Source organism: Musa acuminata, chromosome BXJ2-8 (assembly GCF_036884655.1).
Source record: "Musa acuminata AAA Group cultivar baxijiao chromosome BXJ2-8, Cavendish_Baxijiao_AAA, whole genome shotgun sequence".
Taxonomy (NCBI): domain Eukaryota; kingdom Viridiplantae; phylum Streptophyta; class Magnoliopsida; order Zingiberales; family Musaceae; genus Musa; species Musa acuminata.
In genome coordinates, this window is record NC_088345.1 from 53,092,463 (window position 1) to 53,116,589 (window position 24,127).

Below are 24,127 nucleotides of genomic sequence, written 5' to 3' on the forward strand. Positions count from 1 at the left end.
AGGGAGAAAAATATAATTAGAGTACAATATCATCATCAATCTCCAGCATTGCTACTAAATCTTCCATTTGAACATAATGCACATAGGAGCAGCAGATCAAGCAATCAAAACATGAGTTTGATATAAAACATCTTAAAGTGATCTATTTTATAATTAAAAAAATATTAAAATAAATATATCTTAATAATGTGAGATTCCTGCTTATTTTTCCTGCTTATCTTAATAAATATATCTTAATATATCAGGCAATTGCGATGTCTCAACCTATGAAGTTAATTTCAAGCAACTCATGTATGTTACAATAAGAAATGGCAATTTATTTTTCCTGTAGAAATCAACATTTGTCCATCACAAGTAATTATTACTCTTTATCTCTCCCAACTCAATGAGTCTTGAGAGACCTCTCACATCCAACGAAGCACAAGTCGATGTGAACCCATAGCAACCATCCATGTTGAAACTAGTTCTTGATCCAGCAAAAGATCAGATGAGACAGGCTTACTAGTATGCTGTGATGCTGCACATAAAGAAGACAACTCAATATTATTTTTCCACACATGGAAAAGGAATTACTTGGCTTCTAAAAAAAGACTAAATAACAGAAATAATATCCATGCCGGCAATCATTTGATGAAAATGTCCGATTTAAAGTTCGGGTTGCAAACATCTAAAGACACTACCCAATCAAGACTTAAATGTAAGAACCAAAAGACACAAGATACATTACAAGAGCATAATTGAGATAAATAATAATAGGTGACAAATTCCATCTAAAATGAATTCTATGTATCTTTTAAACTATTGTGAGAGATTTGGTTTTCAGAGAAAGTCTGATATACCCGTCCTTTTCTATTATGCAGTTTCCACATAATTGTATACTTGCTCATGGTTTCTTTCATCCTGATCAAGTCTCCTCTGATCCCTATACTATATTTCTGATGTTAGTATAAACCTTTAACATTGCAGAGCAACATTGATATTGACATGATTTGATTGTTATGCTGTCAAATGACCCTTCTCGAATTTATAGTAGCATTGCTAGATTCATGTCCTCGATTCACTTTGCTGATCGACATGGAATCACGCCATAGCAAGCAAATTATTTACTCAAACTGCTGAACACATAATTCTCAAATTTCTGGCACAATATGACTTGTTCAAGCAGATTATGTACTAGCTTGTTTTAAGGAGTCAGAGATGATATGTTTCTTGATCGAGGTCCGTTCTAAATTAGATAGGAAAGTTAAAACTGTATATAAAAGAAAAGACATCCAGTTCTTTTCCTCCAAGAATGATTGTTGTCTTGATCAAATATAAAGGCAATCTCAAAATCAGAAAAGGAAATATATGACACCATTATGCTCCAAGAACTCAATAAACACCTACAGGTAACCCGTTCAACGAATCTCCATTGTCACATCGAAGAATTCCCTGAAATCTAAGCAACAGCAGATTTCCGATCTGTTACAATGAAATTATACTCATTGTAAAGCTATTTCATGATACATACTCTTGTGAAAAATCATCACACACTCAAACTGCTAAGAATTGCAAGAATTCTGCATTTTAAATTCAAAGGCTGTATAAAGACCATTACCTTAGTCTTTAACAATGAAAGTTTCATGTGGTTAGTCATTTTTCAATCCACATAAATAGAAGTATTAAATCATGAGATTGTTCACTAAGATTAACACTTTCTTGCAAGGAAGTTGTGCACTAATAAGTTCTTTTAGCCTTTGAAAAAGAAAACTTCTTTCAGCCTTTTCTCCGATATACTTTTCCCTCGAGCTGTAACATTTGATATTATGTCAGTTCCCATGCTTAGTCTCATTCTTTCTCATTCCCTAAATCAATATGCTTTTAACCATTTGTCTCTTTAAATCAGAACAACAATACTGTATTAGTAGTATTTAGTACTTCAAATAGCAGCCTTGCTTCACACAACCTTGGTTAAGTAACTATATGTCTCAACCCCATCAGACTCCTTGTAATCTTTTTCCAACAGACTAAAGAACTATTTTTTCTTGATGGAAAGAATGCCATAGAGTTCCGACTAGCAATGGGGACCTATCATGCATATTTGGATCTAAAATAGGGCGTTACTCAAGATTTTATGAAACTCCATATTTCAGAGATTTCCAATTTCTTACTGGAAAGTGATCAAGCATAAAACAAGAGGGATTAAAACCATACAATTTGATAAAACCAACAAGTGCAAAAAAGAATTTTATGACTTCAGTCATGAACGATCTATTAACAAAATTTGAAATTTTAGCGGATAAGCATAACCAATTTGTGCTGTCATTTAAAGTTTAAACAGTACAAATGCTTACATAAACTAACACATCAATGCAACTTCAATCACTTCAACAGAAGCTGAAGATTAATTAGCGACACTATAACTTCAATGCAAAATATCAATGTTATATGGAGTCTTAATAGCAACAACAACAACTAATCATACCTCAGTCTATCTGAACAATTTCAACCGTTCTGAACTGCTGCAAACATGTTGGAGTAAGACTTGGTGAAATATGAAAAATCAGCAGTAGGAGGTAGCATTGGCACTCTTTCTCCTTTCCTCAGAAGCTCCTGCAGGACTATCCTCTGCAAAGTAATGACAGAATCTGACTTCTCCCAAACAAATGCAAGCAGTCCATTCTGAAGCACATACAATGAGCCAGGCTCGAGATCAGAGCATAGGAATCCGTAACTGGTGACGACGCCTTCTCCATTGTAACTCTTCTTAACTTTCACTCGAGGAGACTCTCTATCTATACCCCATGGAAACGGGTTCTTAGGTGCCTCATCAAGCCTCACAGTGAACATTGGAGAGCCGTTTGGATAGAGGAGACGCTGTGTTCCTTCCAGAATCTTGGTTGCAATCAGAAGACGATGTCCCATGACCTCCTCATAAGAAAGCAACACCAAGAATAAGGCCTTCTCTGGCTTATCTTCAAATGGCCAGCCAAAGGTGCCACCCCACAGGCCGGCATGCTCATGGCAGGCAGTTGGGACCTGCATCGGGAGCTTATACAGCGCAAACCAGTCATAACTCATATCGGGCCACGCCATATTTGTAGCATCCATCTTGTGTGCTGCTTTTAAGCTTAGTCCGATACTATCACTAGACATCAAGAAGTTGAGCAGTCCGTCTGGGGTGCTCCACCAATAATTTCCACTGCTCGATACCAAATCAGCCACCTGAGGAAACATTGATCTACTCATATACTGTTTGGGCTCATCTCTCAGGTTCTCAAACACCGAGAAAAAGGCCTTTCTTTTGCCAGCGACGGTGCTCTGGTGATCATTAATCCCATCGCAGCCGTCAAGGCTTCGATGCTTCATCAAGCCCGGCACCAATCGGTTGGTGGCTTTCATTTTGATGCGTCTTCTGTTGAGCATGTGCATCTCAGTGAGTTGCGACCATCGACCAGCCAAGAGCTTTGTGTCGTTGCAGGGAGAACAACGTTCGAAGAGAGGAGCGGTGGCCAGGTCCGAAGGGATCTCAAGGGCGACTGTGTCGGCCACCTCGTTCAGAAGCCAATTGCGGTCGCTGAAGGACAATTGACTAAATGGGTTCGCCGGAGGACTGGAGATGATGTTGGTATTCAACCGGCGAAGATGTCTCGTAAAGGTTGGATATTTGCCCTCGGAAAGGAACGAGAAGCACCCGGAGTAGGGTAAGCGAGGAGGGTTTGGTGGGAAGCAGGGGTCTCTTTGACGGACGTCGACCTCGAGGAGGAGGACGTTGCAGGAAGAGTCGATGGGTTGGACGGTGCCCGGGTAGAGACGGTCCTCTCCGCGATCGCCACGGCCATGGAGAAAGAGGCGGGAGGGGGCTCCATCGGCGTCAGCGAGGACCTCGAAAACCGGCGCCCACAGGAGAGGTCCGCTGTCGAGGCCGAGCGGCCCCACCTCCTGAGGTATGACACTGACGCCGACGACGGAGAGGAAGCCCCAGAGGACGCAGACCACGTTGCGGAGCTCGGGGTTCTGATGGACCCACACGCCGAGGAGGGGCGCGACGGAGGCGAGGAAGCGACAGAGGGTGAAGTAGGAGTCCACGCCCTCGCGCCACAGCGGGAGGGCGTGGGGCGGAGGGCCGATGCGGCAGCACTGGGCGAACCAGATCTTCTCGGAGTCGGCGATGGCCTCCCAAAGTCCTCGGCAGCAGAGGGCGAGGGCGAAGAGGTCGCGCAGGCCGAGGCGGCCGGAGATGAAAGCCAGAACATCGTCCGGCAGCGCGAGGAAGAGCCCGGAGTCGCAGACCTCGGCCGCCGCCTCGTCCGACATTGCTCGAGGATCCGTAAAGGTGGCTCCTTTCGTCACTCTTCTCGATCGCAGACCAAAGGATAACCAAAAGCGGCTCCTTCTCTTCTCGTATCTCGTCAAAGTTCTTGGGTTGCCTCGTCATAGAACCAGAAGAGAAGCAGAGCAGAGAGACGATCGCCGTGACGGAAGCGATTCGGAGTGATACTAGGAATCTTTTGGTTTCTGCACCACCGCCACGAAGCCTGACCACACCGTCGGTTTACGTTCAGTAGAACCTCGAATCGGAACCGAACCAGTAACACTGGTTTTAGTATCGGAACTGAACCGCGGTTCCGGTTCGGTCGATTACAGTTCCGATTTAAACTGATAATTTTTTAAATATTTTTTTAAAAAATAATTATAATATAAAGTTTTATAATGTTATTTTATAATTTTTAAAAAAAAATTGATGCACATCCATAACGACTGTAAATCTACAATGACATAATAAAAAATTTGATATAAAATTAAATAAAATTAAATCTCGGATATCAAACGTTTTCGATAGTCTCTTAGTTCGTTGATCGGTTGAATAAGAGATCATTTTCTTTATAAATAATCTCTTATTTCTATTTCGTTGTCCTTGTCCAATTATCGAGATAAGCTTGAGCTTTCACTGATTCAAGGGTTACGCTTGATGTCGTTTCACCTAAGATTCGTTCTCCGACAAGAAAGGATTGCTCGATAATTCTCATCAACACCGGAGTTGCTAATATTTGCCTCGCATCGCAAACTTCGTTGAGATTGAAAATACTATATACTCTTAAATTTAGATAATAAATAGATAAATAATCGCTTAAGTCATCTAATATAATATGTGAATCAAAACCACATGTAACGAAATAAACCGATAGAATTTTTTAAAAATAATTAATCAATTTTAGTTTTATAGCCATGTCATGTCATGTCATGTCATCATGTATAAACCATCATCATTTTCATATTCTTGTACTGCACTAACAATATTAATATAAATAATTAACAGAATACGTGCAGTAGGATAATAAACACTGCACAAAGTATATGTTGCATTATTAAAAACTTTTAAAATTAATCCATTCACACAATCCAATATTATGGACATAAAAATATATAATAATTTTTTATATTCAAATATTTTTTAATAATTTATACGTAGAATTCTATGGGGTGGAAACATCTCTAAGAAATCTTTTGGGTCTTTTATCATTTAATTTATAAAATATGACCTATTTTTTATTATTATTTATGGATGATGCCACAAGAATGAAAGAAAAGTTTTAAAAGATTAAAATCCATCTTGTATGCATAAATTCAAAATATGGTAGGCACATCTAACATGAAAAAAAAAAAATCATCACAAACTACTTGTAATTCCGATATTTGTTGATGCATTATCAAAACTAATAGAAAATTTTTAAAAATAAAATAACATTCTTCTATAATTATTTTTATCATTCTATAAATATTATTGGCGATAGATAGTTCATCGAAACAAAAAGAGCTTAAGAGAGAGCTTGAGAAAGAGCATATGGTTTAAACTTCAAAATGAGTGCTTAATCAGAAAAGAATAAGAGATTTTGAAGTATTTTCTTTCCTAAAATGCCAAAACTAACTAACTGTTATGTTCTTCTTTTTTTCAAAATTTTTATTTTGTAATAAAAATAATTAAAATATCTATCTTCGAATATAACCATTTATATAACGAGATGAGTAAACCATTGGCTGAGCCCAACAGTCCATACTAATGCAGATGGCATCAATATCTGTAGAGATCTACAGAAGCGACGTGCTTAGCTAAATATCAATGAAATATAATGCAGACTTTACATATCATTTTGATGATAATAGCCAAAACACACCATCTAAGTGCATACCAAACCCAATAGATCACGGAAATCAAAATTCTCCGCAAGATAAATAAATAAAAAACTTGTATTTGCAACAATTTTCAAGTAATCAAGAATTTTCTTAATTTCTCTTGCAAAACTCCAGTTAAAATCACATCAAAGGAAATCAACAAACAAGCTCTCCAACCACTTAGAGCACAGAAAAAGAGAAATGGCGCGACAGACCCTTTTTATGTTCAGATGTGTCAAGTTGCAGCATGTTACATAGGGAAAGCGGCAGCTATTGCGGAAAGGTGGGAAGAAGCATAACACATGTACAGGTTGCAGCTCGCGAAAGCAAATGCTTCTACAGATAATAACTTGTAATGAACTGTTAATGGAGGAAAAAAGAGGGACCACCAAATAGCGACAGTAGTTGCATCAAATGGTGGCCAAGCACAAAGGGTTTCGTTGGCGGAATGTTAAGAGGACTACTAATCAGATGTAAGGTCATACAATCAAGAAACAAAAGGTAACAACAACTAAAACCTGAACTAATTTATGTAATCCTATGTCGCAGCAAATCAGCTTGGCTGGTCAGAACCTGTAGGACCGGGTAATTCGAGATTTGGTTTCGGTTGGTAACTCATATTTGTGTCATCCATGATTCTGGGCGACTTCTGCTTCTCAGTGATATGCTGAGAAGGAACCTTCTGGGAATGAATGTGTGTGTCACTCAACTCTGATTCTGCCTTCCTCTTAAATTTTTTCTTTACATCAACAAAAGCTTTGCTTGCATCCTCCGGGTTCGTGCTCATGTTAGCAACTCTAACCTTGTCAGGATTTTTCAGTGTATGTTGACTAGAATCAGCAGGTTGAACAGAATCCATTGATCTTCCTGTTGAACCAGCAGGTTGATTGGAAATTAGCTTGTCCAACGGAGCAAGAAACCGAGCAGTGCCTTCAACGACTGGGACTGGCTTCTCCTGTCCAGCTCGTAGCTGAGCAGCTGGATTAGTCTCGTCTATTCTCTTTGTAGAAGCCAACTTTTTCCTCTTGATTCTCTCTTCATCATGAACCTGAGCAGCATGCGTGAAAATGTCATTTTCTATGCACAAGGAAAAGCCTCGGAACTGCAACTTTCACGGTTTACAAGAAAACAAAAGGGTAAACATTAGATAAGCATCAACTGAAATAGAGCTATAACAAATGCCCTGTATTTTGTCAGTCAATTGGTAACAAATTTGACACCTTTAGTGCTGAAAATTATTAGGTGTTAGAATAACATTGCTGATTAGAATAATATCCCAGGCTTGAGAATTTACTTGAGAATTCTTTAGCGTCTGTGAAATCAAAAGCATCTGAAATTTACTTGAGAATTCACAAGGCATTATGAGGTCTTCCTACAGAGATAGCAAATATTTAATGGACTCGCAAGTTTGTGTCCATAAATAATTTGATTAGCTATCTTCTTGAGTCAAAGAGCAGGATTTTTATTTCTTTATCTGACTTGAGAAATTTAAGTTGTGCCGCATCCCAGCTAAAAAATTTTTACAAACTCATTTAAACCATGACAAATGCATACTGCTCTCTAGCAAAGGGAAAGAATATGTTGTACATGCAACAGCCTCAGACAACCACAAGTACAACAGGATCAAAGTTCAGACCCATCACTCTCTAGTCTGTTTCAATCTGCCAGGCACAATGAGAAGCAATCTGTTACTATACTACCTGCTACTTAATGTCAAATTTTCAACTTTCACATTATTTATTGAGGTTTTGAAAGTAGATTAGGATATCTAAAATCAGTGATTTAAGAAGGCGCTCGGGCGCTCGCCTAGGCGCTCGGGCGAGGCGAGGCGAGGCCCGAGCGCCCCGCTTCACTTCCAGGCAGTGCGCTTCAAAGAGGCGCCGCCTGGGCACTCGCCCAAGCCCAGGCGCTTTGGGCAAGCGCCTGGGTTAAACCAGGCGACCGAACCAACGTTTTAGGTCTGGTTGGGTCTCCGGTGCTTTAGTTGGTTCAATCGAACCAACTAAAGCACCGATATTAGCTGTCGCTACCCAACCCTAACCCTGCTCGTTGCCGTTGCCACTCCCGCTGCTCACTATCGCTGCTGCCTCCTTACACTACCGCTCCCGCTGTCGTTGCCGCTTCCTCTTTTCTCAGTCAGCACCCCCTTACACTCCTCTTCCTTCTTCTCCTTCTATATACTATTAACAGTATCTAATAATAGTATTTGTATTTATTAAATTAATAATATATTATTTTGAATTTTGAAACTTTTTGTTAATGTGACATTATGATTTTGTATCTTAGATTTTCTTAATTTAATAGCATATTTTTATTTAATATTTTAAATAATTATATTATATATTTTTATATTTTAGCGTCTTGCTTTACTCGGACAAGCGCCTAGCGCCTCAGGCGTTTTTGGACCTTAGCGCCAAAAGGCACCTAGCGTTTTTTAAATCACTGTCTAAAATTAAATTATCAATCAAGTTTTAGTAAATATCACTAGCAAAATCAATGTTTATCATAGACCATCACAACTTCAGGTACAAAGAATATCTCAACTTCCACAACAATTTTAAACCGCAAGTATATGTTAATTGCTAATTATACAAGACAAAATTATTGGCATTTAAGATTTTACTGCAATGAGAGTTTGTACTACAGTAACAACGTTAACCATTAAAAATCAACAGAATGCAGAAATTAGATACTACTGATGCGCAAGTTGTTTTACACAAAGAACATGCAAATTAATAAACCCATAATGTTAATCAAAGGAAAGAATTAAAAGAAAAGTCACAGAGATCAATCCAGATATCAAGACCTTATGCTGCCTGTAAAGTGATCTTTTCCTTTCCTTCGATCTGTAAATGGCATCTTTGATTCCAACATTATCCATGTAACCACTGGGCCACAATTCTGCAAGCTGGCAAGTAGGAATAAACATGTCAATAGAAAAGTAAGAATCAAGCTAATTAAACGTGAAACTAAGCAAAAAAAGGATACTATGATAACAAACTTTACTTTGAGAAAATGTTTTTTCCTTAGAAAAAAAAGAGTGATAGAGCAACTGTGTTTTCTCAAGAATAACCAACCAAAAGAAATATGCATATGAAAGGACATCAATATTTTGGAAAAAAAAAAAGGGGGGGGGGGGGGGGGGGGCAAAATAATAATCAATCAGCATTTAATGCTTCAAGGGATTATTTGCTGGTGAAGTCACAATTTTAATTAAACAAATAATCTAAGACAGAAGAAATGAATTATATTAAATGGTCAAAGTTTATATAAGCAGACTTCTATGAAAAGAGATCAACAAACAAATAGTATAATTATATATCAAATCAAGAGAATCCTTGAGATATTAGCACTACCTCTACATAAAGCTTCCTGCTTTGAGGGCCTTTGTCTTCATCCATTCCCTGAAATAAAACATAGATAAAAACATTTAGAAAATAAGTCCATCCAGAACCTATGCAAAAACTGGACTATGAGGGCATTTAATTTTTGACAAGATTAAAAAAAACTGATCGACAAACACTAGGATGATAACCTTCGATAAGCCAAAAACTTCTAACAAAGGCCTTTGAAGTCTATGAAAGGTCCAGCTTTACATATAATATAATAGCTCATCTCAAAGTACCCTCCTCAACCAAACTCCTTATTTCTTGTCTCCTATTTTGACATGAATTGGCATCCAAATTTCATCTCAAAATGAAAGGACTTTATGAAATTAGTTATGTTTGGTACCTCAACATACAAATCATAGAGATCACAGATCTTGTCTTCTAGTGCAGCATCCATACTGTATCTACCTTTTAGAGTTCTTCTTTCATCATTATTGATTTCCTGAAAATCATCAGCTGAACCATCTTGTTTCTCAGCCAACTGTCAAAGAAACGCATCATAATGAAGAACAGGAAGCAACTGAAACAAAATTTCATTGCAAACAAGTAAGACTGTGTTCATGTCAATTGTGAATTAATAATCGATTTCGATATCAGGAATTTAGCCTGTCCACTAGTCAACTAAATATGACCTATAAGCATACCTTGGACTTCAACTGAGAGACACGTGCTCTGATCATCTCATTGACTTCCCTTTTTATTTGTTGAAATCTATCAGCTTTCTGTTGTTTTGCTGAAAGACCTAACTCAACCATCTCTCTCATATTTTTCTACAAAAAGAAAATGATCTATTAGACTGGAAAACATAAATACCGGACAACTTAGAAGTGAACCAAAATAGTGCATAAAACCAGAAAAAATCCATCAACAACATGGAAGAAAAGCACCAACTCTTATTCCATTAATGTAATGGCATACATCAAAAACATGAAAGAAAACTAGCTCATAAACTGTCATCAATGTAATCAGCTTTAAGAAACAAGAGAAACTAAATGAACCTCAATAAAGTATTATCAACAACAATTGGAATTGTATATACTAAATCTACAAGTAAGTTACCACACAATATTTAACCAAAGCTCCTTAGCACACCTTGTAACGAATGTATGTTTAGTCTTCTGAAGCCTTTAAGCTTGGATCAAATGGCTAGCTAACAAAACTCACAAATCAAAAATGGTATGCAAGCAAAGAGTTAATGTTCCTAACTTCCATTTTGGCCAAGATTTCACGAGCAATAATTGAACAAAAGTGCGCCTTCAGATCAAGTTTTTAACAGTTGCAGACTCCTTGCAGAACTCTCCCTCATTAGAGATGTATTAGTCTATGTTTTAAATATTTATAACACCAGTAGCAGTCTGGTATTAGATCAACTTCTTAAATGCTGTAAAGAAAGATATCACACTACCTTAAAGTCAGTTCTCCAAGCTCGGAAGCAGTACCAATATCTTCACTCACTATTCTTCCTAAACAGTTATCTCCACTTACTGTTCTTCCTAAACAGCTTACAATCTGATTTTTGGTGGAGTGAGAGTATGAAAAGAGAAAAAAAGAAAGAAAAGAAACCAGTGGGGCAAACTATGAATGATTAAAAGAAAATCAGATTCTTATTTAGTCAAGAAAAAAAAACAGAACTTATTTACCAGTGAGGCAATATGTTAAACAGAATTATTCTGCATAATACACAGCATATTATATATTTTCTCTTTTTTGGAAAGCATGTACAAGGAGAATAGTCTTTAGAAACTCCTCCAAGTAGTTTTGAATCCCTTAAATTCCAAGAGAAAACAGTGCTAGTCAACTGAGGAGTGATCAACTGAACCTTCAGACTCTTGCATATCAAAATATTTAAATATATTGGGGCAGAGCTGCAGAGGTCAACCAATCAACCGACCCATCCTGCAGATTGGTCAATCAGTAAGCTGTGAAACTCGATATACACAACCCCAGTCTAAACATAACTTCAGATTGCAGCAGCAATAGTCCCACATGTCTATAACCACAAGAACACTCCTGAGCCCCAAATGTGGTAAAAATGGTTAGAGAAGCTAACAACATTGCACTGAGTGATTGCCATCAAGAACTGACCTAACTTTCATTCTGTTCCCTCGTTTGAGCCATGCAGCTTCTAGATATGATGTTTAAACCTCCTCACCTAGCAGCGCAGCATGTGAGAATTGCATTTGTGCAGAAGAGATACCTGTCTCCGGTGAACTTATGGAAACGCTGATCACAGCTTTTGGGCAGATACATCAAAGGTGTTGTTTTAGCTCTAGGTATTCTAGGATTCATCCTCCAACATTCACATTTGAAGACATCATACAAATTTTAGTCAATGTGAAATCCATGGGTTGAAAAACCGCCTGGACTCCAGCCCTTTTCGGGTGGTTCTCTCTCAACCTTGAGCCCCACCCCATAAGCCACCTGCCTCCCAAATTGCTACTTGTGCTGATCAATACTTCTCTTCCTCTTCCTAGTCCTCTCCTCTTCTCCTTTGTCTCCTCTGCCTCCTCTATGGTTCCTCCTCTCCCTCCTCAGTACCACAACACGATCAAAATATCATGTGTTAGTGTACTCCTATGGGCTGAACCTGTACTGGTCTGGCCAACAGCTAGTACAGATCCAGTATTTGAGACTTAAACCCTGGTGAAAACAGTTCCTTTGCTCTGCAATTCACATCCTTATTTTCTCCACTGTTCATGTGCATATACCTTACAGTAGCGAGCATGGTTGATATTTTAAAATTTCATTTGAATTATTGTTTGAAATCAAATCCAAATCCATCATTGTTTAGTCAATTTTTTGAAAATTATTAGTCTATTATGAATCCTGTTGATTATTGTCATCGTTGGTGTGCTTGTATAGTTCGACCTACATTGGTGATCCTAACACTTCTCTGTCTGTATTTAATAAAACTGTGCAAGTTATTTGTGATCTCAACTCTCATGATGCTTGTGCAGTTGCCATAGTCTGTCATCCAGAACCTAAAACTGTTAACAACTAACCAGTGCAAGCATAATGCCATGGAATTGGCTTATAACTGTATATGAGGTGTTTGACTTGTATAATTTGTGTTTGATTCATGACATTCTTCACAATCATGGTGTTGGACTCAGCACCAAAGACAAATATTGATGTTTGCCTCTTTGACAAAGAATATGCCACCATAAATGTGAATGGTGTTTTAGCATAATTCAGATAATCAGATCGCAAAATCAAATTTTCTTTCAGAAATTTCCTAACTCGATCCAATTTCATCAAATTATGGGGTTTGAATCGTTTGATATAATTTCCTATACTTGCATGATAATATTATTTAGCTATATAATATAATTCATATTTAACATGCTCTCACTATACTATTTGACTTGGTTTGGCTTGTAATAGTGCAATTAGATGGCTGGTGAGTTCATGAACTACAGATACTACAGTTGTCCTAACACTTCAGGGAGGACTAATTTGTCGTATGATAACTTCAAGAAAGTGGAAATCATTGCTCAAGAATTTATCGCAACTGCAGTCATTTCTTGATTGTCATTTTGCCTATGGTTATCATAAAAGGTTTTGTGCTGATTAAACAAAAAGGCATACAGTTCTACAAAAAAAGCTGCTAAGCACCTCAACTTAAACCATGTGCAGCATACCAAATTAGCTAATCCATGTAACCAGGCATGAAATGATTGCAAAAAGTTAGAATCATGACTATGGAACAACCAAATAAAGTTCAGTCATACATTGAAAGAAGAATAGCAAACGTTTCAATGAAGATTAATTAAAATTAACAGCACAGATCGATGTATGGAGCATCGACAACCTCGTGCAGAACATGCAAGATGAAGCTTCATGACTAGCATAATCCAGGTAAAACAAATATAGGAAAATTTAGTTCATCATGATTAGCCAATGACGATATTTAGAGCTTCAGATTTTCTGAAATTACCTTCAGTGTCTTGCGCTGAACTAGGTGACCTAGAATGCCCATAAGTCGATCAATCAACTCATCTTCAGAAATTTTACCTTGGCTTGCCTGCAATAACAAAGAGAACCATTCACTTTTGTATTGTCAAAAATTTCAATAGAAAAGCAAAATAATTTGTCAAATCATAACTAGTAATCAAGGAATCTGTAGATCCTGGCCCAATTACATCTGTGGAGTAATTTTTGTCTGATATGATGTTAAGAAGCCAAGAGGATACTTTAGGGGATATACACACGGGAAGAGAATAAACCCAAATATGAGGGTCTGCCATGTGATCATGGATGTGCTCAAGAGTACCAGGTCTGACTCATAATTTATGTTTATGAAAATATAACTAGAAAGACGTATGCTATTTAGACATTCATACCTCACAGCCTCAAAAAAGTCATCAAAATTGCCCAAAATTGTTATGTATTTTGACTATTTGGTTCTTGCTCACGTCTCAGTATTTTCTCAAGAAAACCTAAAGTCAAAATATTTTACAACATCTAGGTAGTAAAGGACCGTAACAAGAAAGCAGAAAATTCTAGAAAGTGAGAAAATAGAAGAATGATAAGTAGATTTGGTTACCTTGTAAAAAAAAAAAACCCAAGTGATCGATGCAATTTCAACTTACACCTGAGTTTTCTTCACTGTCTCCTAGGCTGATATCTAAGATCTTTCTGACACCGTTTTCACAGCCCCATGAATTTAGAAGATTCAGCAATAGCCGAAAACTTCCAATTTTAGTGATCTATGTTGGATTTGCAACAGTCTGGGCTGAATCCATGCAGATCTAGCCGACATCTTTACTGTCTACTATGCTGAGATCTAAGAGCTTTCTGACACCATTTTCACAGCCCCATGAACTTGGAAAATTCAGGAATAGCTGAAAGCTACTAATTTTAGTGATCTATGTTCGATTTGCAACGATCTGGGATGGATCCATGCAGATCTAGCCTACATCTACACATATCAAGGAGAGATTCACATGCATCTACGGTAGATATGCACAGATCCAGGTTAGATTTATTCGAATCTTAGGCAAGCCAAGGCCAGATCCATGTGACCTAGCCTAGATCCATATACATTTAGCCTATATCTACTAGGCCCAGTCCATGAGGATCATGTGGATCTAGGTCGAATTCACAAAATCTCAAATGGATTCAAAGAGAACTCGATCAGATATGAGCTTCTCCAACTTCAATTTAGTTAGATCTAAGATATATTTGCATAGATGAAGCCTGACATGAGGTGAAAAAAATTTAATATTAAGGTGAAAAATCTAAGTACAAAGATTTAATCAAGAGAAAGTAACAAAAAAAACTTATTTTAATTTCAGATTTACCAAGGTCTGAAGATAAATACCACTCCTTTCTTGACTTTGATCCTTAATTTGCTAAGATTTGAGGGAAATTCAGAGTTCCGGAAGTAAATTTGAGAGAGATTAAGCATATAATGGGAAAATAGGGTGAAAGTAAATAGTTCATCACGAAGGAAGAGATTTTTCAATTGGGTTAAAGTGGAAAACCAGAAGGTATGCAATAAATTTGAGAGAGACCGAGTGTAAAAGGGGAAAATGGGGTGAAAGTGGCTGGTGGGGGTGGGGGAAGGGGTTCCTGACTCAGGTTAGAATGAGAAAACAGGGAAGTAATTACCGACAATATATCAACAGGTACAATCAAAATAATAGGTATGGTATGAACCAAACAGAGGAAATTGCCGGATGATTTTCAAAAACAAAAGCACTTAGTAGAAAGTCCTGTTCTTCTAACAAGTAGGAATCACCACTCCTAATTCCCACCAAATGACTTAAGTGAACCCAGGACCGTTGAGCGTGAAGCCATCAAGTTCACAATCAAATAGTAGCAATGCTTGTCATCAGAGATAGCACTAAATGTGATAAATATAGATAAGGTTATTCAGCAATACCGATAATCTTGCAACTTTAGCAAGCTTCTGCTTTACTTCCTGCGGAAGTCTTCTCTTAATGCCTTGAAATGCAGGATCCACCTCATGAACATCAAGACTTGGTGGTCTACCTATAAAGGTAATTCCAAATTAATAATAATTAAAAGAATACTTATTGAGGTTACGCATAAGGGAATTCTTATTAACAAGTAAGCAATATGAATTCTCGAATGCATACATTCAGCCACTATCTTTTCAAGATCACGGATGGCCCGTTCAAGTGTGGTCCCTTTAGGCCTCATGGAGGAACTTTCTTTCACCCTTGTGGATGGTTGCTGCAGCAATGGATCAAAGATCAAATAGCAACCAAGATAAAATAATACAGCACATCAAAAAGAAACATTTCCATCCTCAGATAGTGAACAATAGGATGTATGTACAACTGAAGGGGCAACAGTAACAGTAGAAACAACTTGCTTCGAACCTTTTAACAAATTGCTTCATCAAAACTATACTGAAACAACAACAAATGATAACTATATAAGCAGTCATCTATAAGATCTAATTCACTTGTTCCATGGGGCAGCTAAACGGTTATTATGACCACCATGACTTACTACAATCACTAGTTCTACAAAATAATTGATTTTTCAGGAACTCCAGTTTACCGTGATTGGGGATTTTCAGTGTCTATTTTAATGAAAAAAATGTCCCTGAAAATGCAAAACATAATGGTAAACCTTTGGTTGCAGCTACAAGCATACCAACATATAATATTTGCCAATCTTAAGATTCATCACCTCTCGAGAGAATCAAGAAAGAACAACCCACTAAGACATCAATAAGGTCCAGCATTCTTCCCTTATCTGATTGACTCACCAAATTTTAGCAGATATGTACAATTAAAACTTTTGCCCCACTAATACATTTATTCTGATAACAAAGTAGTCACTCAAGTTATACCGACTTAAAAGTTGATATGGATTAATTTTCAGAGTAAAACCTAAAAGAGCATGTAATACTAGAGTATGAGACTAACGCTAGGACCTCACTTGTTTCGTAAAGAAAGGGATTGCCATTTAAAGATATACAGCAAATTTTTAAAGCAGTTCTCTTTGTGCTCGTAATCTTGCTTCATAGTAATGCAGGAATTGAAATGTACCACTTACTTTAAGAACAAAAATCATTAGGTTCAAGAGTTACTCCCTCTTTGATAAAAAGAATAATATTAAAAATTAAAAGAGAATCATCTCTTTATATAAAAGTCATAATAATTCAATAAAGTTCTAGATGGGCAACCATTAATTAAAGGCTTAAGTGCATATACCAATTGTTTCAGCATAGTTGATCATCCTTATAAATTTTCAACAAAAAAGGGGAACAAAATTTTTCATTTTAAACCGTCTATTTTCATGTACATTTTGAGCTTCACACTACTAGCCGTTACATTTTGCCCCCAGGATTTCCCACTCTACTTAAAATTCTAACATTTGCCATTAATTCCATGACTAAGAAATACATATCTCTAATTTAGTAAACCGACATAAATAGCATTGAGTTTACTTCAAGTTGGCCATGGATTTAGTAACCTGCTCTAATCACACCAAAAATAAAATTATATAACAACTTGATTTAAGTAGCAGTTACATAAACAAAACATCCTGTATTTATAACACATTTAGCTGAATAAACAAGAAAATGCCTCACCCATCAGAATAATGATCACTGTGTCATATGTTAAATAAAATGCAGGTAAGGAGACATGAATGTATAGGAAGAGAGGCAAATGGTTGAGAAAGAAGAAGAGGTTTTGAGGCTTTAGTGGAAGAGAGGAGGAATACAGAGGGAGTGGACAATCGTACAATTGAAAGCTAGGAATATCCTTATCCTTTCTATTTTAATCGAATCTTGCTAATGATCAAATTAGATAAATTCCTTGAACCCTTTTTATTATCAGCAATATAGCAAAGGGAGAATATGTAGTAAGCTTAAGATAACAACAAGGCAGGATGTTCTTGTCAATTATTACATGAGCTTGTATCATATCAGCACAACAATGAAAGGTTTGAATGAGATTTTATCAAGAGCGATGACCTCCTTGTGAAAATGATGACCAAAAGGAAGAGAGAATTCATTGAAGACAACATATAAAATGTTGCACAATCACCAAGAAACTATGTTACACTCTACATATCTCAAATTTTCCAGATAACTTTTTTCCATTTCTCCTTCAGCAATTAATGTTAGTATTTTGACCAACACAAATAGTAAAAGATTACTAGTTGGTTTCAGGAACTTCTCTTTCTGTAATGATCAAGTTAAGTCTTTCTTTCAAAATTTAAATTTACCTATCTGCACATCAGCAACTAACAGGATTATAAACTTGAGATTATGTACATATGTCACATTCACATATGAATTTCTTTTAAAGACAGCAAACAAGTTTAACTAGAAATTCAAGAAGTCAGATCGATACTATCTAGAGTTCCTGACACTAATAAAAAAGAAAAAGAAAACACTAAAAACTAAGTTAAAGCAAGTTGAAGAGTAGTGAATTCCTTAAAAATGCAATGGATATACTGAAAGATTTTTGAAAAGAGATGTACTCACCACTGCATGCATAGGATACACACTCATAGAAGAGTTCATAGCAGGAAAATTGCTGGAGCCATATTTCTCCTTACGCCGAATTTTAGCTGACACTTCTCCAGTTTCACTTTTTAGCAATTTTTTTGGCTGAAATTCTACTTGAACTTTACTGCGAGATGCTTGGTACAAGGGGTCAAATGAATGACTTACACTTGCCCTATGAGTAGTGTCTTCGGATGCAAGGACCCCAGATTTATGCTTATCGAAATCCTTTAGTTCCAAAGGTAGTGGTAAAACATCCTTATTTGGCACTCTCATGGTTGATTGTTCCTCTGATTTAATAGTGAAATCAGCAGATTTCCTTTTGTAGACCGTTGTAGTGGTTTTCGATTTATACTTTAAACTCCTGCCTTCCTCACTGTAATGTTCACCATATGGAGCATAAACTTTAGCAGGACTTGGTTTCCTTCCCATCACTGGTGCATTCCTAGCAGCATCTTTAATGCGCATACTGCCAACTTTAGCAGGGCCACCAGGAACAAGAACATGACTACCATCACTGTGCAGTTTTGTGGAGTCCCTTCTTCTTCTTCTTTTAGGTGCCTCTTTAGGTGATGAGCTAGGCTCACTAAAACCAGAAAAAAAAAAACACATGAATTGGATGTTGATCATCCACAAACAAAAATAAGTTTTTACATATATTAGATGATACTATCAAAGGGGACATAGTGAATGGTCGCACTTACTAAAATCTTGTTTGAAAGAAAAATTTCAGATAGGTCAGACCATAAGTTGGCTTGAACTTCAATTTTCAGGCAATATAGAAAAATAAAGCAAATAAGCTAATGATGGCTGATGATAAAACAAACCAGATAAACAAGAATATTTTGGCAACGACAGCTGTCATCTTAAATATGTGGAGGACCTTCTGCTGTCCAATTAACTAACTTTGTGAGAGATGCTTGCTAACAAGTTCATAAATGCAAATGTAATTAATCCTTCAACCAGCACAATCATCAAATTATATTACCGACAAAATTTAATGCAAAGAGGAGGCAAAGAAATTATAGAAGAACCACCAGTTCTTGATGTTTGCATATTAGTTTAAGTTTAAAGTCTGGGAAAAAATAAAATATAATAAACAAATGCAACAACCGATTTTCTAAAATGTGGCCTCAATATGTGGGCCATCAAGGGCATAGCACAGAAGCAATATGGGTGTGTACATGGACAGGAGGTACACATGCAATAGATATTAAAATATTCAAAATGTACATTGATTGATTATAAGCAAGTACTTATGAAGAGATATCATTGATACGTTACGGCAACATGCTAAGGCAGGTGTGATTAAAATATTAAGTACATGCTATTTATTTTATCCAAATAATTTAATAGTATAAGAATATCAAGGAGGAAACATAAACCACAAGTAAAAACCACATATTCTTTATGCAAACCACATACACTATGGCAAAGTTATATACAATTGTAAATATAATTTTATAACCCAATATTTATGCCACCATGGATCATATATGCAGTCAGACTACAAACATAGGCCCTATGCAATGTAATAATGTAACTGCATACTGCATTTTAGGAAATTGGCAACCACCATCACTGGATCACTCCTCATATGCAAAACTATTGCATCCTACCTATATTCACGCCCTGAAATTAGTAGCAAATTAGTGGCCTAGTGATCAGCGTTCTCGCCAACGTAGGGTTTGGACTTTGGAGAGGGTCAACATATGCAGCCCTGCAATAAAAGGCAAAGAGACTCTTTTTGTGACTATAACTCTGCTCATTCAAATCATAAATGAGCAAACTTACCATAAGGCCAAGGTCTGCCCTCTATTCATCTCCATAATCACTCCATAACAATCATTTTTAATTAGCCTAAGTTAATGTTAATGGAAAATTCAATTAATCACTGAAAAACATGACAATTTTTGGAGATGTTTAGTTGGGAAGTTAAACTTCAAAGCTAAGATTTTGAAACAAGTGAAAACTGTTCCATTTCCCCTCATCAAAATCTCAGTGTTACTTGGAATTATATAATACCCCTAATATATGGACAAAATCTTAATGACAACAACAAAACATGAAAGGACTATAATTATTTTCAAAAAAATGCAGTCAGAACGCAAGTGCCAATACTTTATGGCATGGTACACTTCGACCATGCCAATCAGCACTGAGATACTGGCTATATAACAGAGACAAGAAAAATGATTATGCAGTTATAAGGTCTAAAACCAACTATAAATTGCTCTTCCAAGAAAACATAAATAGACAGACACTAGAAAATCTACCAACTGTAAAAGATTAATGTGAATATATACAAAAAAAACATTGAATATATCAGTTAGACAAAACAACGAGTTAAGAGATCATAGCTCCAACACAACCAATATCTTTCAAATCAGCAAAATAATAGCCCCAGAAAAGGATAAATAGCTCAGAGAAATGCTCTAACTTTATTGACAATCGTAAAAGTAAACCATGTGGGAGAAACTTACATTTGCTCTAACTTTCCTTTATTGACAAAATATCCATTATGCTTGGTTGACATTTTGTCCACTTGAAAATATTCATCCTGTAATAGAAGCAATTCTTAGAAAATTGAATGTTAAACCAGTACAATTGGCAAGAAATGAAAGCCATGAGATCCAACTAAACAATAAATTGCACGTTCACACAAATCATCATAGATGCATATTATAGGATAGTTGCAACAGATTAAGATGTGTCAATCCATCAGGTTGCTCCGAAGTAAGAAACAGCTAGGAGGGACATCCACTCTCTGCTTAATGCATTATAGTGAAACCAAACACTTATTAGAGATTTAAAAAAACCTGAAAGTCATATTGTAGAACATTAGAATTCTTAAATGCCAAATATTTCAAGAAAATTATTGGTGTCGCAGTATTATCCCAGGCAATTAAATCCTTTAGGAAACAAAATGCATAATGTTAGGTCTTATGATCTTACCAAACTACTTCTTGTTAAACAGTTTGTTTACTGGTCAACCTGATTTAAAATGTTGAGAAAATCTGAGATTTACCGATTAACTCAATTTCAAAACCGATATCAGCTAATATTGGATCACCAAAAATGAGATAATTTCTTATCATCATCAAGCTAATAAAAGCTTCAGATTTATTTAGTTGTTATTATTACAGTAGTACATATAGTTTTCTTAAGTTGGAATATAAACATATATAGTATTTACTATTAAGACATAAATCCACCGAAAGAAAACTACAAGACTAGAGCCTAAACTACCAAAACTGGAACCTGAAGGATGAGGCCACAGGTGGAAGTGACAATGTGACAGGTGTTTCCACTTCTCACCCAGTAACACATGGAACTGGTCTCAAAACTTGCTCAGTTCTTCAAGAAGAAGATTCAAAAAAAAAAAAAAAAACAGATATCTCATGATATTTGCAATTGCAAGTTATTCAAGAGAAAGCATCAGAAAAACAATCACTTTTCTATGCCCAGAACTGAGGTGCTTCTTGCTAGAAATATTCAGCATAGGGAGAAACATGACCAAGAAGTTGACTTTTCAGCTAATCTAGGATACAGATAGCATAGCCTCAAAAAGAAACATGTCCAGGTGATGTAGGGCTTGTCTATCCTTGTTGCTCCCACTATCCAGATTCTATAGCATTTAAGTTCAAAACCCCAAAAAAGAAAAGATCCAGACCCTCATGACTTAACTTCTTTTGTTCCAAGCAAGTAGCTAGTGATTCTATTAGAAAATACCAAATAAAGGAGTTCCTTAATGTGCAGTTTAGCAACGATGCAAATACCAGTCACTGGATCTAATAACAAAATAGTTTATAAAATCTAACCATTATCTATGCCAATGATATTCATGAAAAGGTAAACAACACCAACCAACTCAGCATCATCTATAAAAGAATCCTCGGTGTCATATTGATCGTCATCTGGAATATCATCAAGTTCTTCTTCATCACTGCTTTGTTTGCCCTGGATCAAAAAACTTGCATGATCAGCAAAGACACCAGACCACAAACAGAAAGATTTATAAGTGAAAGAGCAACAATTCAGAACTCATAATCTTCACGAACCATTTGACCAAAAAATTTGAACATAAGAAGCCTTTCATACCATGTATAGGCGTTCAATCTTCTCAATAACTGCACTAAAACGATTTGGAGGTGGAACTGCATCTTTTAATTCATTTTCTGCAGGCTGAACTCCAACAATACGACAAATTATAAAGAATTCTCAACAATGATATAGAATACACATAAAATTATACAAGGATCACAAATCACCCTCATATTTGGCACATTGCTGTGCTTATGTACATGCATATAGACGAAAAAAGAAATGTACTAGATATACATAAAGCTCAAGCACGAAACATGGCTTTCTCATAGTTGCACATGAGTACTTCAGTAAAAAACCATAACTCTTCTATAACAATCCAAATCTCCAATATTCATGGATACAATATTTATAGTATCCGCAAAAAAACCTTAAAAACATAGCTTATGGCTATGGCTGGAGCCGAAACCATGGAGATGCAAACAGTATAATATAGTATTCACTAGCAATTGATCATCTACAAGGCTGAAGAACAAGAAAATGTCTATGTTATTTAAAAGAACGGGCAATGTTGAACCAATTGGAGGAAATTGCATATGCCATGGATGTCAGGTAGCACATTGCAAACACCATAACTAAATCAACAAAAGTCAACCATCCAAACGGCAGCAGAGAAAGCACCTTACAAACGGGACAAACCCTAAAATTTGCAAGAACGATCAAACAAGAAGAAGGGGGAAAAGAAAAACTAAATTGGTGGAGGTGGGGAAACCCTACCGGACCACCTGTTCCGACTTGGACAGCAAGAGGCCGCTCGGCCACGGATGCAATTGGAAGGGATCCGCCCCCTTTATTGGACTCCTTAAGCAGCCGCTTCCAAGAGACGATGGTGGTCTCCCCGGGCTTGAGCTCCACCGAGAACCGAACCCTCTGGCCCCCGTCTGCGGGCGGCAGCGGCTCCTCCTTCGGCGCAGCGGCGGCGGCGGCGACATCGGAAGAAGATGAGGACTGGGGCGGCGCCGGAGGGGGCGGGGCCAGCGCGGGAAGCGGAGGCGGCGGTGCCGGGGCAGCAACGGCCGCGGCGGAGGAGGAGGAGGAGGAGGAAGCCCTAACCGCGGCTCCTTTCTGGTCTTCCATGGTGAGCGCGGAGGAGAATTCCTAAGGCATACGCGATGCAGAGGATCGATTAGGGTTCCGGAGATGGGGGGAAGGGATCGGATCGATCCCCTTCGCTCGCGCAAAGCAGGATGGGACGGAGCGGGACAGGGGGCGCCGCGCGGGATTGTCCGGTGCGAAGAATGGTCTTAATCGGACATAAATGTGGCGCTGTTGCAGTGACTCCAATCCAATCCTTCTCCTTTTTCCGCCTTGCGTTGGACTGGGTTTGGATCCCCTCCTCTGGCAACAAGCGATGCGTGCAGAAAGCGCTTTAATACTCGTGTCTACCGACCGTTTAAATCAGACTCTCGAGTACTCGTTTGGGTATCCAAAAAAATATTATATCATACAAAAATATATTTAACTTTTATTTAATTTAATATTACTCACTAATTAATTATGTAGTACGATAAATAAAAAAAAATATATTTAAAGCAAATATTAGTTTGTCTTATAATATTTACGTAATTAATGGGATCGGGAACCAAGGAAGACATGTATTTATTGGCACTCACTCCTATTCGAGAAACCTAACATACTAAGAGTGAGTACGTATGTACGTAACAAGCTCCGGGAAACCAATATATTTGCATACATGTATTATTTAAACATGTAAATACGTGTATATTAATTAGGCTTATGTTTTTGTGTAACTTATGCAATTTTAATTACTCAAGCAATATAGACGCTTTTTGTTTATGGTTGATCTATTTTGGTAAAAGTGGTTGGCAAATAATTCTGAACTCTGAATATAGAAATTAAAGAAAATCAATGTTATTTTCTTGATTGATAGAAATCCAACGATTTTTATTTCTCGGTGATGAAACACATCAATGGATATCCATTTTAATTATTATTTATTGTCTTTACCAATTTAGATTGTATA

At 37.0% G+C, this 24,127-nt stretch overlaps 2 protein-coding genes across 2 annotated transcripts; both read right to left on the reverse strand.

Moving 5' to 3' along the window:
- Positions 1-255: 255 nt before the first annotated feature.
- On the reverse strand, positions 256-4,520 carry LOC103995684 (F-box protein At5g39450-like). The gene is made up of 2 exons (XM_009416334.3): positions 2,465-4,520; positions 256-517 (listed from the first exon to the last, which is right to left on the reverse strand). Exon 1 carries the CDS (start codon positions 4,294-4,296, stop codon positions 2,485-2,487), a length of 1,812 nt encoding a protein of 603 aa, XP_009414609.2. The 5' UTR covers positions 4,297-4,520; the 3' UTR covers positions 256-517; positions 2,465-2,484.
- Positions 4,521-6,348: 1,828 nt separating this feature from the next.
- LOC135620259 (ubinuclein-1-like) lies at positions 6,349-23,506 on the reverse strand. The gene is made up of 13 exons (XM_065123085.1): positions 22,861-23,506; positions 22,141-22,224; positions 21,907-21,999; positions 20,523-20,599; positions 18,019-18,625; positions 15,647-15,743; positions 15,430-15,539; positions 13,480-13,566; positions 10,187-10,312; positions 9,886-10,023; positions 9,510-9,557; positions 8,960-9,061; positions 6,349-7,201 (listed from the first exon to the last, which is right to left on the reverse strand). The coding sequence occupies exons 1-13, from the start codon at positions 23,218-23,220 to the stop codon at positions 6,707-6,709; spliced, it is 2,424 nt and encodes an 807-aa protein (XP_064979157.1). The 5' UTR covers positions 23,221-23,506; the 3' UTR covers positions 6,349-6,706.
- Positions 23,507-24,127: the final 621 nt, after the last annotated feature.